The sequence below is a fragment of the Mesoplodon mirus genome (genome assembly GCF_964341445.2).
Source record: "Mesoplodon mirus genome assembly, chromosome: 4".
NCBI lineage: Eukaryota > Metazoa > Chordata > Mammalia > Artiodactyla > Ziphiidae > Mesoplodon > Mesoplodon mirus.
This window is the reverse complement of record NC_138979.1, coordinates 74,810,965-74,838,784: the sequence shown is the minus strand read 5'-3', so window position 1 is coordinate 74,838,784 and position 27,820 is coordinate 74,810,965. Positions and strand designations below refer to the sequence as shown.

Sequence of the window (27,820 nt, the reverse complement as noted above, 5' to 3'; positions counted from 1 at the left end):
TGTCACTGTTACTATATCTGTCCTTTAGAAGGGAGCCACTAGATCTAATGAACACTCAAGGGGAGGCTATTACCCAAGGTCCTGAATGCCAGGTAGCAGAGATCATTGGGGACCATCCTAGGGGCTACTTACCACACTATTAATTCCTATTTTCTCAAGATTTTTTTGTTAGTAATGGGTGTGAAATTTTTTCAAAGGTTTTTTCAGACTTTAAAGCTAAAGGAAAAATTCTTGGGGGCTTCAGGCAAAAAGGTGAAACAATCATGAAGATGAAGAAGATTGCACCATAAGACTCCACACTGAATTATCTATACAATGGCTGTTGAATTCTAACTTGACGGTTTTTATTTCTTTGAGCCCTTTAAAAGTATTTGACTGTCTCCTGAGGTTGCTGTCTTTTCTTGAGGTTGCTATCCATTGTTGTTGTTGACATTTTTCTGGGTTTTCATATACTGAGTAGTTTTAGATTATATTCTAACAAATGAGGACGTATGTTTTGGAGACTGGAATCTGTTATGTTTCATCAAAGAGTGTTGATGTTTTTATTGGGCTGGCCGGAAAGTTTGTTTGGGTTTTTCCATAACATCTTATGGAAAAACCTGAACGAACTTTCCGGCCAACCCAATATTTCAGTGATTAACTTACCTGGTTTGACTCAAGCAGTAAACAGCCTCTTGGAAGGCAGCTGAAATCTCAGTCTGGTTCTTTTATCTTTAGTTGTAGTTCTTCCACATGTAAATGGTTTTGCAGTCAGCCACTGATTTAGGCAAAGTTTATACATAGGATTTGGGGTTTCCCTCCCTGGCTTTTTTTTTTTTTTTTTTTTTCTGGTATTCTCCCTTTATTTGTCAGGGGCCACGGTTGCCCTGAACTCTATCCTCCTTTAGGCTAGCAAGACTACAGTTTTCTATTGGAATTTTAGCCATTTTTTGTGATAACTGTATCTTCCTTAGACTAAATGCTTTTTTTTTTTTTTTAAATGAAACTCAGACTCACCCAGTGCCATTCTCTCTTGTAAGTTTTGACTCTCCTTCAGAATTGGCTTTTTTGTTTACTCTTGCAGTGCCTTAGGTTCATTTTGTCTGTGTGTGTTGTTCAGTGTTTTAGTTGCTAGAGGATTGGTCCAGTAGGAGTTTATTCTGCTGTACTGGAATTAGAACTTGCATTCTTTTATTTTAATCTGTTTCTGCCTTTATAACTCAAGTGGGTTTCTTGAGGTCAACATTAGTTGGTTCTTTGATTTTGACCAGTCTAACAATCTGGCTCATTTAACTGGAGTGTTTAGACTGTTTATGTTTAATATGATTACTGATATGATTGAATTTAAGTTCACCAACTTAACAATTTGTCTTCTGTTTGTCCCAGTTGTTCTTTGTTATTTTTTCCCTCTTTACTTTTCTTCTTTTAAATTATTTTTGTGTTATTTAGGATTAAATTTTACTACCATTATTGATTTATTAACTCTACTTCATTTCAATGTTGAAAGGTTTATATTATGTTTCTTTAACCTATTATGATCTACCTTCACATAATATACTACTTCACATTTAATATAAGAACCTTAGATCAATACTTTCAGTTCATCGCTTCTATCCTTTGTGCTACTGTCCTGTGTTTTACATGTGTGTGAGTGTTGTGAGAGAGATAGATCTATGTATGTATAAACCATGTATATATCAATCAGGGTCCAGTTAGGAGATAGAAACCATACCCCTAATTTAAGCAGAGAGAATTAATATAAAGAATTGTTAACTAGTAAAATGTTATTAACTACTAAAAGAGGTAAAAGAGGACTCCATGGTATTCATAATTAATTAGTAAGTACAAAAAAGTAGATCTGGACCAAGAGAAAGTAGACAATGAAGGAACTAAAGACTTAGGAGAGCCCCTAACCTAGGCTGAGATTAGACTTCTTCAAAGAAGATGTGGCTGCTACAAAATATACAGTGCTCTGGTGGTGAAGAACCTTGCCATCTGGTTAGGCCAGAGCAGATCTGTAATATGAGCTCACTGTTGCAGGACGGTGTTGGTAATGTAGAGCTGATCTATTAGAAGCAGTCTGACTGGTGGGGAGGAGGCAATTGCCTGAGAGCATGGCAGAGCTAACGTAGAAGTAGCCACAGTGTGGGAAGACAGTTGCTTGAGGCCAACTGAAGTTCTTTATAGAAGTGCATTGTTGGATGGGGAGAGTGTGGCCTGAGGATAATAGCCTGAGATGCCACAAAAGTGACTTCATGGTCACTTTGAGAATGTGGTTTAAGGTTGTCCAAGAGGGCTACTGGGCCTTGGCTGTGTGCTGAATAAAAAATTGAAAGGGGACTGGACCCAGAGGGGAAATGCCTTCCTGCTGCTCTCATCTTGCAGTCACTCCAGTACCCTCTTTTGATAACATTAGGCCTAACATTAGATCAGTTGGCAAAGGAGAAATTTTGACAGGGTCCAGCTCCAATATGGCATAGCAGGTAGATTTGGAGCTGAGAGACAAAATTGATAACTGACAAAATACACTATTATAATTTTGAATTTAAATTGTTAATTAAAGAAATTTAAAAATGAGAAAAAATGTCTTTTATATTAATTCCTATATTCTCTCTGATTTGGTTTGCCTGAAAAAAGTCTTTATTTCTCCTTTTTTAAAAATTAAACTTTTTACTTTGAGATAATGGTAGTCACACATAATCATAAGAAATAATACGTAAACATCCTTGTGTACTCTTTTAGGTTCTGCCGGTGTACATGTCTTGTATAACTACAGTATAAGATTACCACCAGGAAATTGACATTGCTACAATCCATTGATATTATTCAGTTTTCATCATTTTCTACCCTTTTATAATCACATTCCCCCTGTCCCCCAAACCCTGGCAACTACTACTCTGTTCTCCATCTCTATGATTTTGTCATTTTAATTTATGTTATATAAATCATATAGTGTATAACCTTTCAGGACTGGCTTTTTTTTTCATTCAGCATAATTTCCTTGAGATCTATTTAAGTTGTTGCATGTACCAATAGTTCCTTTATGTTGTTGGGTTATATTTCACAGTATGGATGTAATGGAGTTTGTTCATCCACTCACTTATTGAAGGACATATTGGTTGTTTCCAGTTTTTAGCTATTATGAAATTTTAGCTGCTATGAACATTCACATACATGGTTTTTTGTGTGTGAATAAGTTTTCATTTCTCTGAGATAAATGCTTAAGAATGTAATTGCTGAGTCACATGGAAATTGCATGTTTCATTTTTTAAATTGAGATATAATTTACATACCATAAAATTTTAATCATACACTTTTAAAGTGTATGGTCCAGTGGTTTTGGTATATAAACAAGGTTGAGCAACCATTATCACTGTCTAATCCAGAACATTTTCATCGCCCCAAAAGAAACCCATCAATAGTCATTCCCCTCCCCCAATTCCTTGTAACTCCCTAATAGGTGTGAATTGGTATCTTGTAGCTTTCATTTGTATTTTTCTAATGACTAATGATGTCTTTTCCTGTGCTTATTGGCCATTTGTATATTTTCTTTGGGGAAATATATTCAAATCTGCTGTCCATTTAAAAATTATTACCTAAGAGTGTTTTATGTATTTGGTATACTAGACCCTTATCATATATATCAGCAGTCCCCAGCCTTTTTGGCACCAAGGACTGGTTTTGGGGAAGACAATTTTTCCACGGATGGGGTGGGGGCAGGTGGTTCAGGTGGTAATGCAAGCAATGGGGAGCGGCAGATGAAGCTTCTCCTGCTCGCCTGTTGCTTACCTCCTGCTGTGTGGCCTGGTTCCTAATAGGGCACGGACTAGTACCGGTCTGTGGCCTGGGGGTTGGGGACCCCTGATATATATGATTTGCAAATATTTTCTCCATTCTGTGGTTTATCTTTCACTTTCTTGATAAATTTTTATTTGGTTGCTTGTGTTTTGTTATCATGTCTGAGAAACTTTCTAATCCAATGTCATGAAGGTTTACCCCTCTTTTCTTATTTGAGTTGTATAATTTTAGCTCTTACATTTAGGTCTTTGATCCATTTTGAGTTAATTTTTGCATATGATGTGATGTAGAAGTCAATGTTCTGTTTTTGCATGGGATATCCAGTTATCTCACCACCATTTATTGAGAAGGCTACTCTTTCCGTATTGAATTGTCTTGGCATGTTTGTTAAAAATCAGTTGACCATAGACACATGGGCATGTTTCTGGATTTTCACTTCTGTTCCATTGATCTGTATGTTTTATCTTTTTGCCAGTACCATGCAGACTTGATTACTCTAGCTTTGTAGTAAGTTTTGAAATTGAGAAGTATGGATCCTCCAACATTATCCTTATTTTTCAAAATTGTTTTAGCTATTCTAAATCCCTTGCATTTCCATGTGAATTTTAAGATCCACTTGTCAATTCATGCAAAAAAAAAAAAAAAAAAAGCCAAATGTGATTGTTGATAACGACTACACTGAATCTTTAGATCAGTTTGTGGATTATTGCCATCTTAACAGTATTATGTCTTCTAATCCTTGAATGTGGGATATCTTTCTATTTATTTAGGTCTTCAGTTTCCTTCAACAGTTTTAAAATTTGAACATTGAACACTTTTCAGTGTAAAAATACTGAATTTTTTCTGTTAGATTTATTCTTTTTGATGCTATTGTACATATAACTATATTCTTTCTTTTTTTTTTTTTTTGCCGTACGCGGGCCTCTCAGTGTTGTGGCCTCTCCTGTTGCGGAGCACAGGCTCCAGACGCACAGGATCAACGGCCATGGCTCACGGGCCCAGCCGCTCTGCGGCATGTGGGATCTTCCCAGACCAGGGCACGAACCCGTGTCCCCTGCATGGGCAGGGACTCTCAACCACTGCACCACCAGGGAAGCCCAAGAACTATATTCTTAGTTTCACTTTAGAATTGTTCAGTGCCTAGTATATAAAAATACAGTTGATTTTTGTATATTGATATTATATCCTCCAACCTTGCCAATCTCATTCATTAGCTCTTTTTTGTTGTTGAATTCCTTGGGATTTTCTATATATAAGATCAAGTCATCTACCAATAAAGAGTTGTATTTCTTCTTTTCTGATCTGTATGCCTTTTATTTCTTTTTCTTGCTTAGTTGCCCTGGCTAGAACATAGAATGTTGAATAGAAGTGATGAGACGAGACATCTTTGTGTTGTTCTTGTGCTCAGTTACCTTAGTGGTCAGTTAATGATCAAGCAGAGATTTCCTTACCTACCTGAATCTGCTAAGTCTCCCAGTCCTTGCTGAGGGTCTCTGTATATGTATTGTGGCATGCTTTGCCCTCTCAGCTGGGCACTTGACACCTTTGCCTTAGACTTCACTTCTTATGTAGAGCTTCAAGTCCAACAGCGGTGAGAGCTTAGGGTCTTCTCAGGTCTTTCCTGAGCATATGTGAAGCTCTGGGCATGCATGTGACCTTCTAGATTTCTAGAAATATGTCAGAGTTTTTCAAAGTTCCTCTGGAAGTCTCCTTCCCCAACTTTTTCATTTAAGGTTTTTGGTTGTCTGTTGTTTGCTCCAGCTGTTATCTAGTGCCTCAGGCACCAGTGAAGTTAAACAATTGCCTGTAATTTATCTCAACTGGGGAAAGGGTTTTTGTGCTGGGCAAGCTTCTAGTCAGATCAAATTAAAAACAGCCTTGCAAGTGGGGTCTTTCAGAGATCCATGAGACAGTCAAATGACAGTTCTCTGGAATTGAACTCCAACTTGGTTCTGCCCCTTTAGGTACTAGCCAGGCTACTGCAATTGAAGTGAAAAGCAAAGTGATTTTCCAGGCTTCTGCAGAGGTGGAGAGTAGGGTATAGGACTGGGGCAAGTAAAAATACACCAAAGTTCACAGCTTAGTCTTCTTACTGAGATTTTTGCCATTTTTCTTACATAAACCCTCCCTGCATTACTGCAAGTCTTTGGTTAATTTCCGGAGTTCTGTACATGTAGCTTCTGATAACTTTTGCCAATATTATTGTTGATTTTACAAAAAAGAATTTTTGGAGGTCCTTACTCTGCCACTTTTGATCTGAATTTGTAGTTTCATTAAAAACTGCCAAACAATTTCCCAGGTTGGCTGTACCATTTTACACTCTCCCCCGGCAATGTGTGATTGTTCCAGTTTCTCCACATCTCACTGGCATTATTTTGTTGTCATTATTTTTAATTTTTGTCATTCAGATAGATGTGTGGTTTTATCTAATTATGGTTTTAATTTGTATTTCTCTAATGACTAATAACGTTAATTTAACATCTTTTCAAGTACTTGTGATCTTTATCTTTTCTTCTGTGAAATGTCTGTTCATGTCTATTGCTCATTTTCTATTTGGATATTTTTCTTTAGTTGTAAGAGTTTTAAGAGTTTTTTACATATTCTAGAAAACAGTCCTTGGTTGTATAGGTTGTTTACAAATATTTTCTCCCTCTGTATAACTTCTATTTTCATGTTTTTTGTAGAGCAGAAGTTTTACATTTCGATGAGTTCCACTTTATCAATTTTTGCTTTTATGTATCATGTTTTTAGTGTCAAATTTAAGAACTTTGTCTAGTCCTAGGCCCTGAAGATTTTCTCCTGCTTTTTTTCTCTAAAAGTTGTATAGTTTTTTGCTTTACATTCATCTTCATAGTTCTGAAATGTGTATATTTTGCCTTCTGGAATTAGAGTTCTTGGTTGCCATTTACTTTTTTTCTTTCAACATTTTCACGGTGTTCATTGTCTTCTGGCTTGCATACTTTCTGAAGAGACATCTGCTGACATTCCTATATTTCTTCCTCAGTATGTAATGTGTCTTTTTTCCTTGGGCTACTTTGAAGAATTTCTGATTCCTCTATTGGTTTTCAGGGATTTGATTTTGATGTACCTTGTTGTGGTTTTCTTTTTCTTTATCCTTGACATTCATTGAGCTTCTTGGGTTTGTGTCTTTATAGTTTGCATCAAATTTGGATTTTTAAAACATATTTCTTTAGATATTTATTTCTATACCCTTATCTCTGGTCCCTGTTTCTGGGACTCTTACATGTTTGTTAGTTTAATATGGTCCCATAATCACTGACACACTGTTCAGTTCTATTCTTTTCAGCCTTTTTTTTTTTTTTTTTTTAATGTACTTCATTCAGTTAGGACAAATTCTATTTCTCTGTCTTCAGGGTTGGTAGTATTTTCTTCTTCAGTATCTAATAAGCTGTTAATCCAACCTAGTGACATTTTCACTTAGTTTGTTGTATATTTGATCTCTAGAAGCTCTATTTGGTTCTTCTTTATATGTTAACATTTCTCTCACAATGTTTATATTTTTCTTTGAATACCCGAATATAGTTGTTATAGTTGTTTTGTTTTAAAGTTCTTATTTGCTAATTCCATCATTTGTGTCATACTGGTTCCATTTGTATTAACTGTTTTTTATCCTGGTTATTGGTCACATTTTCCTAATTCTTAGCACTTTTTGATTAGATGCTGGGCCTTATGAATACTTTATTGTGTCTACACTTTGTTGTCTTCCTTTTTGTGGTTTGTTCTGGCTTGCGGTTATTTGCAATTTAATTTGATCCTTTCATGGCCTGTCTTTATGCTTGTTAGGACAGGTCTAGAGTAACTTCTACTAAAGGGATAGTTTAGCCCTATTACCCACACAGGACCTTTCTAGAATCTCGTTTAAATGCACCAAGTGATCAACAAGGATTTGGTACACTTGCTTCTCAGAGCTTGAATGCTTTCTAGCCCTGTATGAGCTCTGTGGACTGTTCAGCTGATAGGTTTTCAGTTACTTGTTGACTGGAGTGCATTTTAGAATTCAGCTAAGAGTCAAAGGATCCCTTGAAGTTTTTTTTTCAGTAGTGCCCTCTCCTCCAGAACTGTACCCACAACTTCCAGCTGCCTCAGGTTCCCTGAACTCTGATATGTTTCTTCATAACTCAGTGAGACTTCCATTCTTTGTTTGGGATCCCATTTTTGTACCACAGTGCACAATTTGCCTCCAGGCATAAATCTGTGGACATTGTGTGGCTCACCTCACTTGTTTCTTCTCTCTCAGGGAGCATAGTACTAGTTGCCTCTTGTCAGTATTTGAAAATAATTGTTTCATATATTTCATCTGGTTTTCTTGTTGCTTATAGCAATTAGGTAAATCTGGTCCTTATTATTTCATCATGGCTGGAAGCATAAGTCTTGTTCCTTTAATAAAATTTTTTTTTTTTATTTTGGAGCAGTTTTTATTTACAGAAAAGCTGTAAAGATAAAAAGTACAGAGTTCCAGTATGCCCAGGATTCTCCTGTTGTTAACATCTTAAATTTCATTGAACATTTGTCAAGACTAAGAAGCTGACATTGCCATATTACTATTAAGTAAATATCTATATTTAATTTTATTAAAAAACTGCCAAACCATTTTCCAAAGTGGCTGTACAGTCATGCATTCCCAGCAGCAGTGAATGAGAGTTCCTGCATTATTTGAGTAGAAGAATAACATGATGAAAGCCAGTTATGTCAAAACACCAACATTTTAACTACTTTGAAATTACAAAAATTAAGTAGAGAGAAGTGACTTAAAATTGCTAATAAGCCTTTGATTACAAATGACTTGTGATAACAGTAATAATTATAACAGTGGCATTCATGGAACTCTGTTCTAAGGGCTTTACATTTATTAATTCATTTAATCCTCACAGCATCCCTATGTTGTTGGTGCTGTTATCCTCTACTTCTGTAGATTAAGAAAGTAAAAAGGTCAGTAATTTTCCCCAGTCACATAGATATTAAGGTACAGGCAGTCTGGCTCCAGAACCTACTCTGATCCACTTTACTAGTGATGATTCTTCATCAGCTGCACATCAGAGCAACTTGAGTTGAGATGGCCTTGGACATCTAGACCACTGGTGATTCTAATGTGTAGTCAGGATTGAGAACATTCTAAACTACCATTTACTGCTTTTCATTATAATGTAGATAAATTTAATATGCTAAAATAAACTTTTTGATTTTAATGATAATGGTACTTTAGTTCATATTTTGACTTGGACGTTTTAAGGTCCTTTTTTGTAGGTAGAATCGGAGTTGAGGCAAAAATTTTGTGGATTACTGAAAAATCAGTTATCTATTTTGGTGTCTAGGCACTCTGCCTTTTGTGTAATACATGCAAATGTGTGTGTACACTTATATATATATAGTCTTTCGGCATAAAGAATTTTTAGAGTAATCTGTTAAAGTAGTTAGATATTTCTTCCTAAAAGTAATGTTTAAAGAATATTGATTTTAAGATATGGAAACATTCTAAAAAAAGTAAAATATGGAATCATTCTGTATACACAAAGCAAGGAATAAAATGAATCATAGAATGGTGTAATTGTTTAAATTGTGTTAGGCCCAGCAAGTTAATACCTACACAAAATTGATTTAATCCAGCATATAAAAATCTTCTTAAATTTATTAATTTTGTATCTTTCTTATTCTGTGTCATTGAAATTTTAACATTTGATATTAGGCTAAAATATATAGAAGCAAAATTTTAAATTCTATTTAAAATATATTATATGAAGAGTGATTATGAGGTATAATAAATAAGACAACAGGTTTGAAAATAGTTTATCAAAATCTAGTTCTCTGGTCTCAAAATCAATGATCTAAATTTATTTTTAAAATTATTATTATGTGATTTTCATTGGTCACTGTTGTTTTGCTCTGAATAGTTGGCTGCCGACCATTGCATGAAGTCTCCACCAGAGAGTGCTAAAGATACTTCAGTGGGGAATGTTATTTACTTAGACTTGCCTGGACTTGTCAGCGGGTAGACTTTTTTTTTCCTAAGAAAAGAATTTGATTTCTTATTTACAAAATTCCTCTTGCTGTGAAATATATTCTGTATCTTGACAGTTGAATATTTCTACAGATATCATAAATGATGAGTATTTAATCGCTTCATTTTTGGTTCTCCATACTGGCTTGAAATATCTGATTATTTTGTGAAGTTATCCTTTAAAAACTAAAAGTTGCATTTTCCTTTACACAATAGGTGTTGACTTTTCTTTACACGATAGATGTTTTTTTGAAAACCTGAATAATTTAAAATGAACTAGAGAAACTAGTAATTTGTTTTATGAGGTTGAAAAAAATACTTTATTGTGTATGTTTTAATTTTAAAATAGCAACTAAATTAGCAAATAGTTTTAATATTTGCAATTCTAGCATACAATATTATTCTCAAAGTATTATTAATTATCCATGATGACCATATATTTTGTGTTACACATTTAGAGTAGGGTATGAAAGAAAATCTGGTCCCTTTATATTTGATAAATCTCTAAGTGAGCATTTTACAGAGTGATTATCTAGCAGAAGTACTGAATGATAACAGCTGTTTTTTCCCTTCTTTTCCTCTAGGTATCTTCACTCAAATAACATAGTTGTGGTTCCGGAAGGTAAGTGCACTTCAAGTTTTTAGTTAGGAGGTGCTATAGTTTAAATAGTAGAACAGATAGTATAGTGTTATTGTAGTTTATAATAGTAGAACAGATTGTCTCTTTAAACCAATTTTGGTTGGAAAATTAGGGAATTTTAATTATAGAGCATCTTTATTAGTTTCAAAGCTTTTTCCCCTCTAATTAGTAATCCAGTTAACTGTTACGATTAAATTAAATTTAAGAAGTCTAAAATGGTTATAATGGTTAGGTAAAAATTTATTATCAGATAAACTGTCATTGGGTAAATAATAAAATGATAACTTTTAAGTTTAATAAATCCAGTTAAGCATTTTGGTTAGATAAAAAAGACTTTATATATCATTTCATGAATTATTTATTCAAGTAATTTTTACATTGTTTTAACATTTTTATTCGTGCTCTTTTTTTTTTTTTTTTTTTTTTCTTTTTGCGGTATGCGGGCCTCTCACTGCCGTGGCCTCTCCCGTTGCGGAGCACAGGCTCCGGACGCGCAGGCCCAGCGGCCATGGCTCACGGGCCCAGCCGCTCCGCGGCATATGGGATCCTCCCAGACCGGGGCACGAACCCGTATCCCCTGCATCGGCAGGCAGACTCTCAACCACTGCGCCACCAGGGAGGCCCTCGTGCTCTTTTTAAACTTACTTTATATCAAGGTAGAAGTGTTATCACTTCATAAAATTTAGTTTGATACTATACTGTAATAAAAATTTTTAAAAATTTTAGTTTGATATATGTTTTTACTATTATGTCAACCCTGGAGACAGGGATATTAAGCATTAAAATATTTAAACTTGGAGTACTTGCATTAAAGTTTGGTGTTAAAACACTTGGGTCAAATTAATCATGCTTTTACCCTTCTTTTCTCTTCGAAGCCATTGGGTCCCTTGTAAAACTACAGTGTTTGGATCTTAGTGACAATGCCTTAGAAATTGTTTGCCCAGAAATTGGTCGTCTGAGAGCTTTACGTCATCTTCGATTAGCTAATAACCAACTGCAATTCCTACCTCCAGGTAATCATAGTCTGTAGCACACGAGCTTCTTGTATATTACAAGTCTATTTTTATTAATATTTCTTACTTTGTGTTTAGGCAGTGGGCTTTAGATATATTTGTAAGTATTTGATTGTCTACTTGTTTGAAGATGACACTAAGGAATGTGGATGAAATATGACTCAGAGTCTTTTTCTTGATGCAAGTATGAGAAGGTGGCATTTATGTTTTTCAGCTACAATTACTACAGTTGTGCATTGGAATCAATGCTCCTTCAAATCACTGTCCTCGTGAAATATTTGTACCAAAAGCTACTTCAGTTCTGAATTTCACATAGGAGAATTTATATGAACGTTGCATTTTAGTGTCCAAAAAGCAGATACATACAGTGTTTTCTCTCATTCTCTAGTGAGGTAAATGATGTACATTAACTTGGATTTAATGTGAAATCATACTAGAATTTAGTAGCAGAATTTAAGTTTGAGTCCTAGAATTGTCAGTTCTGCCTTCTGATCATCCTATTAGATTATGATGTACCTATTGATAGTACCAAAATCCTGCATTCTCTTGAGCTACCATTAAACCCTTTGACTTTCTTACAAGGGGTATTCAGAGACCTTCCTTTGTGAACCCACACATTTGCAGATTCCTCTGTCCTGTGTCATTTCGCATATGTTTTTAAAAAGTGAAGTATGATTTAAAAAAAAAAACTTATGCTTCAGGTATTACATAAGAGTTACTCTGCATTCAAAAATGAGCAAAAAAAATACAGATGTCACTCACATTGGCTGGGATTATTTCCTCCTAGTAACTCAGGAATACCAGCTAGTCTTTTAGTGTATCCGAATGAAATGTGTGACTCAACCAAAATTACAAATTACTACCTGTCATAGAACTTCAAGGACATGTGAAACTGTTAAAAACTATTCATGTTAAATCCATGAATGAATTTATAATTTAAAAAATACTTTCTCCAAAGTTTTTCAAGTACAGAAATTTCTAAATGAAACATAGTAGCTGATTAATTTTTAGACTTTATGTGCTGACTTTCATATATACGTTCAATATTGTATACAAAAATGATAATTAGTATAGCAGTTGACTCTGCTTAAAAAATATTTTTTAACCTCATATAATGAGAGTCTTCCTTTTTCCAACTCTACTTAATACAAAATTTTTCAGTATGGTGTGGGAATATGATCTTTAAATTTTATTGTATGTAATCAGACTCAGTGGTGGTTCATCATTCTAGCTTTCATCAAGTTTATGTATTCACATACTCAGGAAATTAGATTCTCTTTCAGAGATTGGCTAGAAAATATATCAGCAAAGATAATACTTTAGATTTTCAGGATATTTTCATATATGAAACTTACACAAGATACATTATAGAGTCAAAACGCATGGATATAATACTGAATATTTTAGATTTTTGTAGTATTTTCATATATGAAGTTTATACAAGATATGTTGTAGAATCAAAATGCATAGGTATAGTACTGTATTCATAAGCCCCTTTTTCTGTACATTTAAAGAACGTCTGAGTAACACAACTCTCTGTTAAAACATTGTTCTTTGTTTTCTATTTTTCTGTCTTTTCCTGTAATGTAAGAACATTTTGTGGTAAAATGTGGCCATTTGCTTCCATTATATACTCTCAGAGGTTAAGGATATGCTACTAATGTCATTGACTGCTTCCTAGTAACCAGTGGAGGGTATAGGTTTCCTGACTACTTTAATATGATTTTAAATTTATATCTCACCTGTTTCATAATAGATTTGAGGCATTTACTTCTGATTTTATTTCCCTAGCTTATTACTGTTGTTTGTGTTTGGTTTTGCTTGTTTTGAGTAAAATTGCATACAGTAATAGCTGTATATTTTGAGTAGAAACTTTTGATTAAACTATGTATAGACTTTTTTTTCTAGGCCCTCATAAGTAGCAATGCACTAGATCTTACTAATTTTTTGCATCACTTTATGTATCTCTTTATGAGGTAATTTCAAGTGTTATGATTTGAATGGGAGAGGGGCTAGGTATACATCCCCCAAGTGTTTGACCGTCTTTGGGGACATACTATGGAAAAGTTATTTTAAGTACAGTAAAAAATGTGAGGGACTGCCATATAGTGTCCATTTGATGACAGTAGACTCCAGTTGATGTCTGATTGCTAGCCTCTTCTACCAGGTCCATGTTATTAGTAAAGACTTCTTACCTGTTATGTTCCTGTGAAAGACTTAATATTTCATTATGTGTATTTTTTTGTGGTTGAAAAACCATTGAATGTAATTTCACATTCAGTATTTAAAATTTGAAAATTTAAGAGCAGTATTTGAAAAATTTTAAGCATTTAAAATATCTAAATGGATAATAGAGAGTTTTAAAATTAGGATCTAAGAATGGATTACAGGGGCTTCATGAATGCCCTCAAATTGTATGGACAGCTTGGTGTTTGTGAGTGTGTACATATTGCTGTGAAGAAGGTCCAATGTTTTTATCAGTTTCTCAAACAGATCCGTGACTCATATAGTTGATTCCCTTGGGTTGTTTGCCAATACCCATTCTTTGGGAATGTCCCTTTCCCCCATTCTGTTGGATTGCAGAGTACTGCCATTTTTCTGCCTTGTGACATTGCTTTCTCTCCACAGTTGATTGGTCCTCGTGTAGGTACCTGACCCAAGCAGGACTATTTCTCTCCCTGGGCATTTTGAAAGAGATGGTGTGGGAGAAGGAAAGAGAACAAGAGAGAACAGCGGAGGCTGAGAAAGAAAATCAGGCTCTCTTTCTCTCTGGGCTTCTATACAATACTGTGTAATCTTGTGAGGTCTGGTAGTAGCCATGTGGACTGGGAAACAAGGAGAGAAAGATGAAGTAGATAACTAGAAAGAAGATGGAGGCAGAGACTTCCTAAGTTTTCTTTAATTTCCCAATCACTGATTCTGTTCTTAAGGTCCATAGACTTTGTGCTTAAGCTAACTCTAGTTGGCTTCTGTGAATTGTCAACAAAAGAGCTCCATGTAACATAGCTGCCCCAAAGGCTTAAAACAGCCTGTCTGGGGTATAGGATTAATTGTATATTGAACTCTCCTATTTACTTAACTGTTATGCTTTGAAATTGCAAAAGCTCTTATTAATAGTAGGAAGTCCAGGGTTAGCAACAGCATGATCAGTAGTATGTCTGAAGTGGTTCATTCTGTCATCTGTTTTTTCCTTTTTGTAGTATGCTTTGTACCCTTTCTATTTTATATATGTGTGTGTGTGTGTGTGTGTGTGTGTGTATTTTTTTTTTTAACCTGAACTCAAGTAACTTTGGAGGAGGTACAGAGAACATTGGCGTGGGGTGATGATGGGTATAGAAATGTGAAGACAGGCTATAAAGAGTATGTTGTTAAGTCAGTATAGGGAAAGTGTACTGCCCTCTCTGGCCCCGTAGCAGGGCCTGAGAAACTGACATAAGACAGATTAACAGGAGAAAGTATACAGATTTTATTTAGTAATTTTTACATGTACACAGGAGCCTTCATAAGAAAAATGAAGACCCAAAGAAGTGTAGTTAGAACCAAACACATATATACTAGGTTGGACAATGAGTAGTAAATTGTGAAAATGTGACAAGACAAAGGAATTTGAGCAAGGGCAGTTATTTGTAGAAAAGTGACTAGGAAGATAAGGTTTGGTTTAACAAGGTTTGTTTGTCGTTTGGCCTCACCTCCCTGTCTCTGGTCATAAGAATGTCTTCCTTCCTCCTGGTATGGGGGTTACACCTTTTGCATGGGAATTTTATCTCCTGCTTTCAGGAAGAAGAAGGAAGCTTAGAGTGCCCTTCTTGCATTTGCTGTTTTTCAGTGCCTTTAACTTAAAATAATCAGTACACCAGGATGGCATATTTTGGGGTGGCATACTCTGAACTCCTACATCAGCCACCACAGTGGGCAACTAGAGCTTAATTCTGTGTGAAACATATCCCTCAGAATCATCACACTAAAGTGCTGAAAGAGCTACAGTACTTCAACATCAACTTCCAAAAATTATGGTTGAGAGCTGATTGGGTGGGAGGGCGGGTGTTAATTCTCTGTTACTTCTGGCATGCTGCACATGTACACACATGGACAGAGCAGCAGTCTTCTGCAGTTTCAGAAAAGTCCTCAGCCACAGTGGTATGGATACTGGTAGTGGAGCAATGGCCAGAAAACACTGAAATGGTCCACCTAGGTGATATGTGTGGAGCTCTGACAAGCTCTCACAGACATCATGAACCATGGATGAAGAGAGGTGCTTGGTACATCTGCTTTCAAAATCTTCCAGACTTGGTCCATGGACCCCAACCTGAAAGATAAGACTAATTTAATAGTTTGGGTTTAACTTGGTTCCAAATTACCTCCCCCCCAAAAAAATCTTCTGGCTAATGTTATTGAAATCATAGTCTGTAGTGTAAGAAATTTGGAACCTGAAGCACTATTTTTCTGAGCAGATCCAGTCCCTCCTCCCTTTTTTTCAATAACTTTGTATATTATTTGGCAATGAGTGTTGTGGGTTTATTTTTTAAATACCATATGGAAAAGGTTAAATGAATATTTTGGCTTTTTTTTACTGCGATATTTAAAAATTTATTTTTAATTTTTGTTTATTTTTCACAAGTAAAAATTGTACATATTTAAAGTATACAGTGTGATGTTTTGACATATGTATATATTGTGAAATGATTACTAAAATTGAACTAATTAACATATTTATCACCCCCCAAAGTTACCTTTTGTGTGAGTGTGTGGTGAGAACACTTACTACTCTTTTAGCAAACTTCAAATACACAATACACTATTATTCAGTTGCCTTTTAAAAAAACTTTTTATTGTGGTAAATTTTAAGCACAGTCAAAAGTAGACAGAATAGAATAGTAAGCCCCCATATACCCAATACCTAACTTTAACAATTATCATGGCTTTCTCCTCTCTTGTATTATTTTTCTTTTAACTTTTGTTCTTCATATTTTTGTCCTCTCTTAAGGTTTTTTTTTTAATTGGGGTAAAATTTACATACAGTGAAATGCTCAAGTGTACAATTCTGAGTTTTGATAAATGTACATACCCATGTAACCAACATCTTATTTGAGATACAGAACATTTCCATTAACCCAGAATGTTCTCTTACGCCACTTCCAGTCAATCTGTTTGCTATAGGCAAACCCTATTCTGATTTCTCTTACCATAGATTAATTTTGCCTGTTGTTGAAAATAATATAAATGGGAACATATAGTATGTTTTCTGTTTGACTTCTTTCCCTCAAAATAATAGTTTCAAGATGCATCCATGCTGTTGCATGTGTCAGTAGTTCATCCTGTTTTATTGCAGAGTAGAATTCCATTGTATAAACATATAATTTATAATTTACTTTCCTCTTAATGGACATGTCAGTTTTTTCTAGCTTTGGGCTATTATCAATAAAACTAATATAAACATTCTTGTATAAGACTTTTTATGGGTGTATGTTTTTATTTCTCTTGGGTAAATACCTATTAGTAGAAATGTGACTCATAGTATAGGTGTATGCTTAACTTTATAAGAAATTGCCCAGCAGTTTTTAAAATAGTTATACCATTTTACACTTCTCACAGAAATATATGAGAGTTCTAGTTACTCTGCATGTTTGCTAGTATTTGGTGTTGTCTGTTTTTGGCTTTGTTTATTTTAGCTGTAGTAATGGATGTGAAGTTACATTACATTGTTTTAATTTTTATTTAATTGAATGCGTCTTTCCCTCTTGACTAATGGTGTTGAGCACCTTCTAATGTATTCGTGGACTATTCCAAATCTTCTTTTGAATTGTAGGCAGTATCTCCCTGCTTTACAGCCCAGTGGCCAGATTTAGGTTGCTGAAGAATTCTCTTTGCTCTCTAGTTCTGCCCCTTGCTTTCTGTGCCTTGAGAGCTCTTTTAGCCCTGCTGCCCCATCGTTGGCCTGTGTATGGCTGCCCTGTACTCTGAAGGTGGGTCTTGGCTCTGCAAAGTTTCTCTTGGCTTTCCTGTTATCTTCCATTCCTCAAGTCTTCCTTAGCTCAAAGCCTAGAGGACTTTGGGGAGATGATCTCAGCTCTCTTCTCTTGCCCCCATTTTTGGTGAAAACTAGTGGAAAAGAGTTTGTGTGAAGGGGGGCCAGGTAGTTCATACAGCCTCTCTCTGTGTCTGGGGCTGCTCTGGATTCTGTGCTGGTATGCCAGTCCACACATAGCCCTTCAAGGTTAGACTGGTTTCTTTTTAGCGCTTGTCTGTGGCAGATTCCTTGTCCTCCCATTACAGTCAAGGGTGATAGCAACTGGAAATCTCTTCTGTGTTAAAATGGGCTTATCACTTTTTGGAGTTGATTTTGGTTTCTGGGTGTCCTCAGTCTCTGAAAAATTTTTAAAACTATATTATGTAGCTTATCCAACTTCTTTTCATGGTTAGGGTGTGAGTGACAACTCTTTTGACTTTTTATTTTCTTATTGGCATTAAGTTCTCCTCCCTCACAGGCTACCACAATTTGGTTTTTGTTCCTCTCTACCTTTCTTTCTCTACCTACTTTCTGTCTTCTTTTGGATTACTTGAGTATGTTTTAGTGTTCCATTTTATTTCCTCTACTGGTTTTTCTTTACAGTTTACAATATGCACCCTTAACTTATTACAGCTTACTTAGGATACTGTACCACTTAATATAAATTTTAAGAACCTTCCAGGGAATTCCCTGGTCATCCAATGGTTAAGAATCCACTTTCCAGTGCCGGGGATGCGGGTTTGATCCCTGGTCAGGGAGCTAAGATCCCACATGCTGTAGGGCTACTGAGCCTGCGTGCCACAACTAGAGAGCCCACATGCTGCAATTACAGAGCCCACGCACTCTGGAGCCCACGTGCCACAACTACAGAGCCCACTTGCTCTGGAGCCATCATGCCACAACTAGAAGTCTTCATGCTGCAGTGAGGAACCCATGTGCCGCAACTAAGACCTGAAGCAGCCAAAACTAAATGAATAAATAAATAAATATTTAAAAAAAGAACCTTCCAATAGTATACTTCCATTTACCCTCCTTCCTTTGTGTTATTGTATCATGTATTTTATATCTATATATGTTATGAACCCTACAATATAATATTTATTTTGCAACGGTCAGTTATCTTTAAAGGAAATCACAATAATTTTTTTTTTTTTTTGCGGTACACGGGCCTCTCACTGCTGTGGCCTCTCCTGTTGTGGAGCACAGGCTCCAGACATGCAGGCTCAGTGGCCATGGCTCACAGACCTAGCCACTCCGCGGCATGTGGGATCCTCCCGGACCAGGGCACGAACCCGTGTCCCCTGCATGGGCAGGCGGACTCTCAACCACTGCACCACCAGGGAAGCCCACGATAATTTTTAAAAAAGATATTCTTTGTATTTACCCATATATTTACCACTTCCTGTACTCTTCATTCTTTCTTGTAGATCTCTTTTTTATTTGGTATCATTTCTTTTCAGCCTAAAGTATTGATACTTTCTTTAATATTTCTTGTAGTGCAGTTCTACTGTCATAGTTCTACTGAACTATGTCACTTTCTCTTAATGCAAAAATGTCTATTTCACCTTTGACTTTGAAGCATGTTTTCTCAGGATATAGGAGTCTGGGTTCACAGTTTTTTTTAGCACTTTAAAAGACAGCTTTCCATTGTCTTCTGATCCCATTGTTTCTGATGAGAAGTCAGTTGTAATTTGTATCATTGTTACCCCATATATGTCTTCTTCTATGGCTATGTTAAAATGTTTCTCGGGCTTCCCTGGTGGCACAGTGGTTGGGAGTCCGCCAGCCGATGCAGGGGGCGCGGGTTCGTGCCCCGGTCCGGGAGGATCCCGCATGCCACGGAGCGGCTGGGCCCGTGAGCCGTGGCCGCTGGGCCTGCGCGTCCGGAGCCTGTGCTCCGCAACGGGAGAGGCCACAACAGTGAGAGGCCCACGTACAGCAAAAAAAACAACAACAATGTTTCTCTTTATCTTTGGTGTTAGCAGTTTGTCTATGATGTACCATGATGTAGGATTTTTTATATTTATCCTGCAAGGGCTTTTCTTGATTCCCAAATTGGGAAGTTTCCTGTTACCTGTTGTTATTTCTTTATATATTTTTCTGCCCCACATTTTTTTTTCTTTCAAGAACTCCAGTTACACACATTAGATCATTTGATAATGTTTCACAGGTCACTGAGGCTTTGTTCTTTTTTAATCTTTTTTTTCCCTCATCTAGAGGTTGGATGATATCTGTGTATCTGTCTTCTACTCCAGTAACTTCTTTTGTGATCTCGCATATGTTATTTATTAAGCCCCTCTTCACCGTCTCACAGCTTTTTCCTCTTTGGTACCTTGTCTTGCATTTTCCAGCTGCTTCAGCCTCCCAAACTGTGATCTCTGTCTCTTTAGCACTGTGAGACTGCAAGGTTCTACTTGGGTTCCACTTCCCTGTGTTGTGAGCAAGAAAGCCTTGTCCAGCTTGGGACACAAGGGGTGTTTACCTTATTTCAATGATCAGAGTCCTTTGTTTCCTGTTTGTTGCTTGAAAGCAGTTGCCTCATATATTTTTGACTAGTTTGATTGCTATATTTTGGTGGGAGGCAAGTCTGGTGTCAGTGTCCCTGTCATATCTGGAAGTGGAAGTCCTATTAGATGTTCTTTGATTTCTCATCTGATTGCTTACCTGCATTCTTATATATATATAACTTGTATGCCATTTAAACATTTATATGTTGCCTTCTCCTACTTCCAGTATCAAAACTATAACATTATTTGTTACAGAATAAATTTAAACTCATTTTCTTCCAAAGACTTTTTCTAACTTAAGTAAAATTACATTATCTATTATGAAGAGTACAGTGCACTTACAAATAAAGGGTTACTGGAGAAAGATTTCCATCAGTGCAGAGCAACTTGCCAAATACTTTGTGATTCACCATTGGCCACAAAGGCCAATGGATATTAGAAGAATCAGAAAATCCAGCTGCCCCTTGATAGTAAAGAGAATCCTGATGCTGTGATTCACTATAAACTCTGTGAATTCCCATGAGAGAAGATTATGGTGACAGACAAACAACAAAATGTAACTAGGAGTCAGAAAAGATGTTGCTTACATCTGCGATATAAATCAGCCTTTTTTTTTTTTTAATGGTTTTATCTTTGAAAAATTGTTCTGCATACCAAAAAGGGAAGGATTTTTTAGCCCAAATTGAAAACATTAAAGCAGTCTAGGGGCTTCCCTGGTGGCACAGTGGTTAAGAATCTGCCTGTCAATGCAGGGGACATAGGTTCAAGCCAGGTCTGGGAAGATCCCACATGCCACGGAGCAACTAAGCCCATACGCCACAACAACTGAGCCTGTGCTCTAGAGCCCACGTGCCACAACTACTGAGTCCACGTGCCGTAACTATTGAAGCCTGCTTGCCTAGAGCCCGTGCTCCACAACAAGAGAAGCCACCACAATGAGAAGCCCTTGCACTGCAACGAAGAGTAGCCCCCGCTCAACGCAACTAAAGAAGGCCCGCGTGCAGCAGCGAAGACCAAATGCAGCCAAAAATAAATAAATATATATATATATAAAAAAAGAAAAGCAGTCTATGTTGTACTTAAATGGATAAAAGCATGCAAAAACAGATATACATACTACATATAACAAGCATGAATCGTTCTAAAACTCAGGCTTCAAGTATGGTCAAGTTTATCATTTTTTCTTAAAATTTATTTTTCTTCCATTTGAGCCTCTGTTGCTTTATTAAAATGAAATTTAGTATCTCTTCTTAGCTCTGTCCTGTTGCCACCAAATTATTCTGAAATCTTCCTTTTTTTTTTAGCGGTATGCGGGCCTCTCACTGTTGTGGCCTCTCCCGTTGCGGAGCACAGGCTCCGGACGCGCAGGCTCAGCGGCCATGGCTCACGGGCCCAGCCGCTCCGCGGCATGTGGGATCTTCCCGGACTGGAGCACAAACCTGTGTCCCCTGCATCGGCAGGCGGACTCTCAACCACTGCGCCACCAGGGAAGCCCATATTCTGAAATCTTTATGCTCACTGGTCTGATGTGGAGGTTGGGGTCAGCCTTCTTCCTACAGAGGACAGGCTTCCTAGGAAGCCCAATCACTCTAGAGCTTCCCCTGTTGCTTGCTGCCCACCTGCTGAAAATTCATTGGCATAGTCTGACAGATAGTATTGCAGGCTGCTGTGACTCTTCAGAGGTGCTGACCCCGCTCCTGTAGGTACAGGCCTAGTCAGAGGTGCTCCACATTTGCATTCTGTGGGTTTCAGCTTCTAGGAATGATGGGTGGCCCTGGGAACACTGGGTCAGCCCTGGTTTCACTGTGCCTGTGTTCTGTTTCTTCTTTAGTGATCAACTGAAAGGGAGAAGAGAGCAGCTTTCTTTTTGAATCCTCAAAGCACAAAGGATCTTACTGTGCCACTGCCGCCAAATAATCAAGGTTGTTTACCCCTGTATTACCCTCCTTGGGTGGATACCATAGTAATTCAGGGTGACTTACCCTGCTAGTGAGACAGCTTTTCACTGATTCCACATCAGTACTGGCAAAATAGCTAGCTAGCACTTTTCTCACTAAAAAAATGTAAATAATTAATCTCTGGCAGAGTCCCATCTGGTGTTACCAGGCTATATGCGTATAGTCATCAATATATGTAAATAGATTTTCTCTATTTTACAGGGTTATCTACATGACCTGGGGCACTTACTGTTTCACCTACTCAACAGAAAAGTATTTGTTGGTTCAAAATACCATGCTATGTACTAGAGGAACTGGGGACAGTGAAGGGGTACAAAATCCAGAGCCAGGTTTCAAAGGAGCTTATAATATTTTTTTTATTTATTTATTATTATTATTTTTTGCGGTACGTGGGCCCCTCACCGCTGCAGCCTCTCCCGTTATGGAGCACAGGCTCCGGACGCGCAGGCTCAGCGGCCATGGCTCACAGGCCCAGCCACTCTGCGGCATGTGGGATCCTCCTGGACCGGGGCACGAACCCGTGTCCCCTGCATCGGCAGGCGGACTCTCAACCACTGCGCCACCAGGGAAGCCCAAGGAGCTTATAATATTTTATTGTCAAATAGTTTAAACTGTGAACTTCCAAAGAAGAGACTAGGTGGAGAAGAGAGAGAAAGAAGTATTGAGTGTGTTAGTAGTTGGTCATTACCTTGGTAGTGTGCCAAGTGGTTCAGATATCCACTTTGGCAACTAATGGGTAGAGGGATAAAAATCTAGCAATCTGCCTACCCTCAGTTTGCTAGGTGATCACTGAATAAATGAATAAATTGTCTACCAGAGTCCTAAACTCATATTCATAACCTGTTCTTTCAGTGTCTCTTATAGACTTCCATCTACTTTATTAGTCTCTTTGTAGCACATATAGTACTTTATTCATAAAGTTAACTTTATACTATATAGTTAAACATATATTAGTAACTTTATAATATTATATAGATTTTTAATTCAGACTTTTACATAAAATTATTTTGGTGTACTAGATTAGATAAAACAGATTTATCAGAAAAAAATTCTGTCAATACTATTACATATTGTAAAATCTGTTTACAAATAGAGTTAAAACTTTTAAATTGTATTTAAAAACTTTTACAAGTTTTGAAAATTGGGCAAAAGTCTTAGAATCAAAATGACCATTAAAATTCTTCTAAAAGAAAAAAAATTGTTTTCTGGACGATGCATCCTTCTCAGTGCAAATAGATACAGAAAATACTCCTTTTTAGGAAAGGTGTGAAGGGAAGTGGTGGAAAACTTCCCAAATGTCAGAAACACAAAAGTTCATTCTGATGATACTTTTAAAAAAAAGCAAAAGGAGAATAGTTGGTCCCTCAGACTTGGAAAGCCTCTCCCATCATACAATTGGCTAAGGCATGTTGAATTCCTTTCTGTGGCCCATTCCTTTGTGAAAAGATTTCAAAGCAGCTAATATCATCACAGCAGTGATCTAATTTGAAATCATTTAAGGGGAATACTGCCAAATTCACTTAACACGCAGTGCTGCTTCTCTTCCCTTTCTGTACACAATTTTCTACTCCATGGTCTATTACAAGCTTGGTGCTGTATGGGAACCTTGAAGACAGTACTGAGGTCAGTGAAGAGAGTTTAAAGAGAAGTCAGGCATGATGTGAGGGACTGAGCTGATGTTTACATGGTGTGCAAGAGCAATGACTTGGATATTTTCCATTATTTTGTCTTTGAAATGTATCTGCCTCATAGTCTATCATACACACTGCTTCCAGGATCATCCTTCTAAAATACAGATTTGGTAAACTACTTCCCCAATTAAAATCCTTCAAGGATTATTTCAATCCTTCATTGAAATAATTTGCTAAAAGTGTGTGGTTGCCGGAATAGAAGCCCATGTTGGGTAATAATCATTTGTTTATTTTGAAGACCAAGAATTAGGAATATTAAAAGAAAAAACAACCCTGATAATTGTAGAAGTGTTCTTTTTTTGATTTTTTTTTATGTGGACCATTATTAAAGTCTTTATTGAGTTTGTTACAATATTGCTTCTGTTTTGGTTTTTTGGCCGCGAGGCATGTGGGATTTTAGCTCCCCGACCAGGGGTCGAACCCACACCCCCTGTATTAGAAGGTGAAGTCTTAACCACTGGACTGCCAGGGAGAGGCCCTGTAGAAGTATTCTTAATCTTTTGGAATAAACTTTCTTCAGAACTTATGTATTTTCTTAGGCACAACCTATTAATGGGAATTCAGAGATTTTATTTTTTTATTCAGATCAACTTGCAGTACTTTGGAGGTGGCAAGGAGTAATTTCTATCATACCTTTTGACATGGCAAAACTTGGGTTTGTAGTTCATTTTTACACAGTTCATTCATAGCTTTCAAGTATTCAGCATGTTTTTCTTATATTAATAGTGATTTGATATATTGCATTTATTAAGCAATCTTTGGGAAAGGCAAGTATTAAATAGATACATAAACAAAGGTTATATTTTCATGGTTGTTATATGGTTTTAATTGATTTTTCTACCTTGATTTCAGTATACTGTTGTTTTGTGACATAATCAGAAAATTACAGTTTCATGTTAATACAATTGTGGAGAAAAATTAACTGGCAGAATATAGGTGATGTGCCGAAATATGTATTTCTTAAAAAATAATGTCTTCAACGTGTAAAATATTTTGTTTTGTTTCTTCATGTGTTATTTGAACATGCTTATTGGTTACTTCATCTGTTTTTATCTTGTTAAAGGTTTTAATTTAAATCAGATTGTCTGTTCTGCAAGTAATTTTAAAGTTAATGATTGTTTTAGTGCAGAAAAAGCATTATGATCTGCTAAGGATTGATGTAATGAGAAGTAATTAAACAAAATTTAGTTTGTTACCAAATTCACCCTGCCCCCGCCCCCACACAATTGGCATCACAGTTCTTTGGGTTTTTTTCAATTTCTTTATAAAAAATCAACATATTAAGCAGATATGTTGATGTTTTTGAGCAATTTGTTGTAGTTTCCACTGGGTATTTATAAGGTGGTGAGAGAACTTGAAATAAAAACTGTGGCTATGGAAGTGACAAAGTGTTCAAAAAATGAATGTCCTTATATGCTTATAACAAATGCCATTAGTTGGTTGTATGTCACTTCTACTTCTTAGCTGGATCTGCTGACTTCCCTGCTCCTGACTTACTCTGAAAGAGAATCAAAGTCTGGCAGGTCTGTTTTGATGACTTTTTTCTTTTTAATTTAAAAAGTTTGGTATTCATCACTTTAGTATGAATTTATAGTACCAATATTAGTGTCTTATTATTTATTTTTTTAGGAATAACAGCAGGTTTTGTAGGAGTCATATTATTTACACATACATTTAGGTCCTAACACAGAAGTTTGCTGGAAGAAATAGCTGAAATGTACATAGATGTTTAGAGTAATAGATCTCAGAATTTCTCTTTCCTTCTTCCATTTTTACCTCTTTTTAAAATATAAATGTACATTTTTATGAAGGAAAGTACAAGTTTCTTACAAGTAAAATAAGGTTAAAATTTTAATTATTAAATCTTCAGTCGAGTAACCAAAGAAATATTCTTATAAATGCATTAAAAAATGCTTTTTTTTAACGTTTTATTTTATATTGGAGTATAGCTGATTGACAGTGTTGCGGTAGTTTCAGGTACACAGTAAAGGGACTCAGCCATACAGATACATGTATCCACTCTCCCCCAGACTCCCCTCCCATCCAGGCTGCCGCATAACATTGAGCAGAGTTCCCTGTGCTATACAGTAGGTCCTGTTGGTTATCCATTTTAAATATAGCAGTGTGTACATGTCGACCCCAAACTCCCTAACTATCCCTTCCCCCATCCTTCCTCCCCTCCGGATAACAATAAGTTTGTTTTCTAAGTTTGTGAGTCTGTTTCTGTTTTGTAAATAAGTTCATTTGTATCATTTCTTTTTAGATTCTGTATATAAGTGATATCATAGAATATTTCTCTTTCTCTGACTTATTTCACTCAGTGTGACACTCTAGGTACATCCATGTTGCTGCAAATGGCATTATTTCATTCTTTTTAATGGCTAATATTCCACTGTATATATGTACCACATCTTCTTCGTACATTCCTCTGTCGATGGACATTTAGGTTGCTTTCATGTCTTGGCTATTGTAAAGAGTGCTGCAGTGAACACTGGGGTGCATGCTTCCTTTCGGATCATGTTTTTCTCCAGACATATGCCAAGAAATAGGATTGCAGTGTCATATGGTAGCTCTATTTTTAGTTTTTTAAGGAACCTTCATTCTGTTCTCCATAGTGACTGTACCAATTTACATTCCCACCAACAGTTTAGGAGGGTTCCCTTCTCTCCATGCCCTCTCCAGCATTTATTATTTGTGGATTTTTTGGTGATAGCCATTTTGACTGGTGTGAGGTGATATCTCATTGTAGTTTTGATTTGCATTTCTCTAATAATTAGCGATGTTGAACATCTTTCCATATGCCTCTTGGCCATCTGTATGTCTTCTTTGGAGAATTGTCTATTTAGGTCTTCTGCCCATTTTTTGATTGGGTTGTTTGTTTTTATGATATCAAGCCTTATGAGCTGTTTGTAAACTTTGGAGACTAATCCCTTCTTGGTCACATCATTTGCAAATATTTTCTCCCAATCTGTGGGTTGTCTTTTCATTTTGTTTATGGTTTCCTTTGCTGTGCAGAAGCTTTTAAGTTTAATTAGGTCCCATTTGTTTATTTTTGTTTTTATTTCCATTATTCTGGGAGATGGATCGAAAAAGATATTGCTGGGATTTTTTTTTTTTTTTTTGGCTGCATTAGGTCTTTGTTGCTGCACACGGGCTTTCTCTAGTTGTGGCGAGTGGGGGCTACTCTTTGTTGTGGTGCGTGGACTTCCCATTGTGATGGCTTCTCTTGTTGTGGAGCATGGGCTCCAGGTGCACGGGCTTCAGTAGTTGTGGCGTGTGGGCTCAGTAGTTGTGGTAAGTGGGCTCTAGAGCACAGACTCAGTAGTTGTGGTGCACAGGCTTAGTTGCTCCGCGGCATGTGGGATATTCCTGGACCAGGACTCAAACCTGTGTCCGCTGCATTGGCAGGTGGATTCTTAACCACTGTGCTACCAGGGAAGCCCGTTGCTGTGATTTATGTCAGAGAGTGTTCTACCTATGTTTTCCTTTACAAGTTGTATAGTGTCATCTCACATTTAAATCTTTAAAAAAATTTTTTTTTTACTTAAAAGCATTTTTTATTATTAATTTTATTTATTTATTTAATTTAATTAATTCATTTGGCTGCATGGGATCTTCATTGTTGTGTGTGGGCTTTCTCTAGTTGTGGTGAGCAGGGGCTACTCTACGTTGCAGTGTGTGGGCTTCTAATTGTGGTGGCTTCTCTTGTTGTGGAGCACAGGCTCTAGGCACATGGGCTTCAGTAGTTGTGGCACATGGGCTCTAGAGTGCAGGCTCAGTAGTTGTGGCACATGGGCTTAGTTGCTCTGCGGCACATGGGATTTTCCCAGACCAGGGCTTGAACCCATGTCCCCTGCGTTGGCAGGAGGATTCTTAACCACTGCGCCACCAGGGCAGTCCACATTTAAGTCTTTAATCCACTTTGAGAGCTTATTTTTGTGTATGGTGTTAAAGAATGATCTAATTTCATTTGTTTTACATGTAGCTGTCCAGTTTTCCCAGCACCATTTGTTGAAGAGACTGTCTTTACACCACTGTGTAGTCTTGCTTCCTTTGTTGTAGATTAATTGACCAGAGGTGTGTGGGTTTATTTCTGGGCTTTCTATCCTGTTCCATTGATCTATATTTCTGTTTTTGTGCCAGTACCATACTGTTTTGATGACTGTAGCTTTATAGTATAGTCTGACGTCAGGGAGCCTGATTCCTCCAGC

General features: G+C 36.7%; 1 protein-coding gene across 3 annotated transcripts in view; it reads left to right on the top strand.

Moving 5' to 3' along the window:
• The window catches only part of LRRC28 (leucine rich repeat containing 28), a 197,313-nt gene that overhangs the window by 22,322 nt on the left and 147,171 nt on the right, over positions 1-27,820 (top strand). For all 3 annotated transcript variants that reach the window (XM_082617893.1, XM_082617892.1, XM_082617894.1), the window contains exons 4-5: positions 10,378-10,415; positions 11,309-11,446. In XM_082617893.1, coding sequence (XP_082474019.1) covers positions 10,378-10,415; positions 11,309-11,446 — 176 coding nt within the window. The remainder of the gene's footprint in view (positions 1-10,377; positions 10,416-11,308; positions 11,447-27,820) is intronic.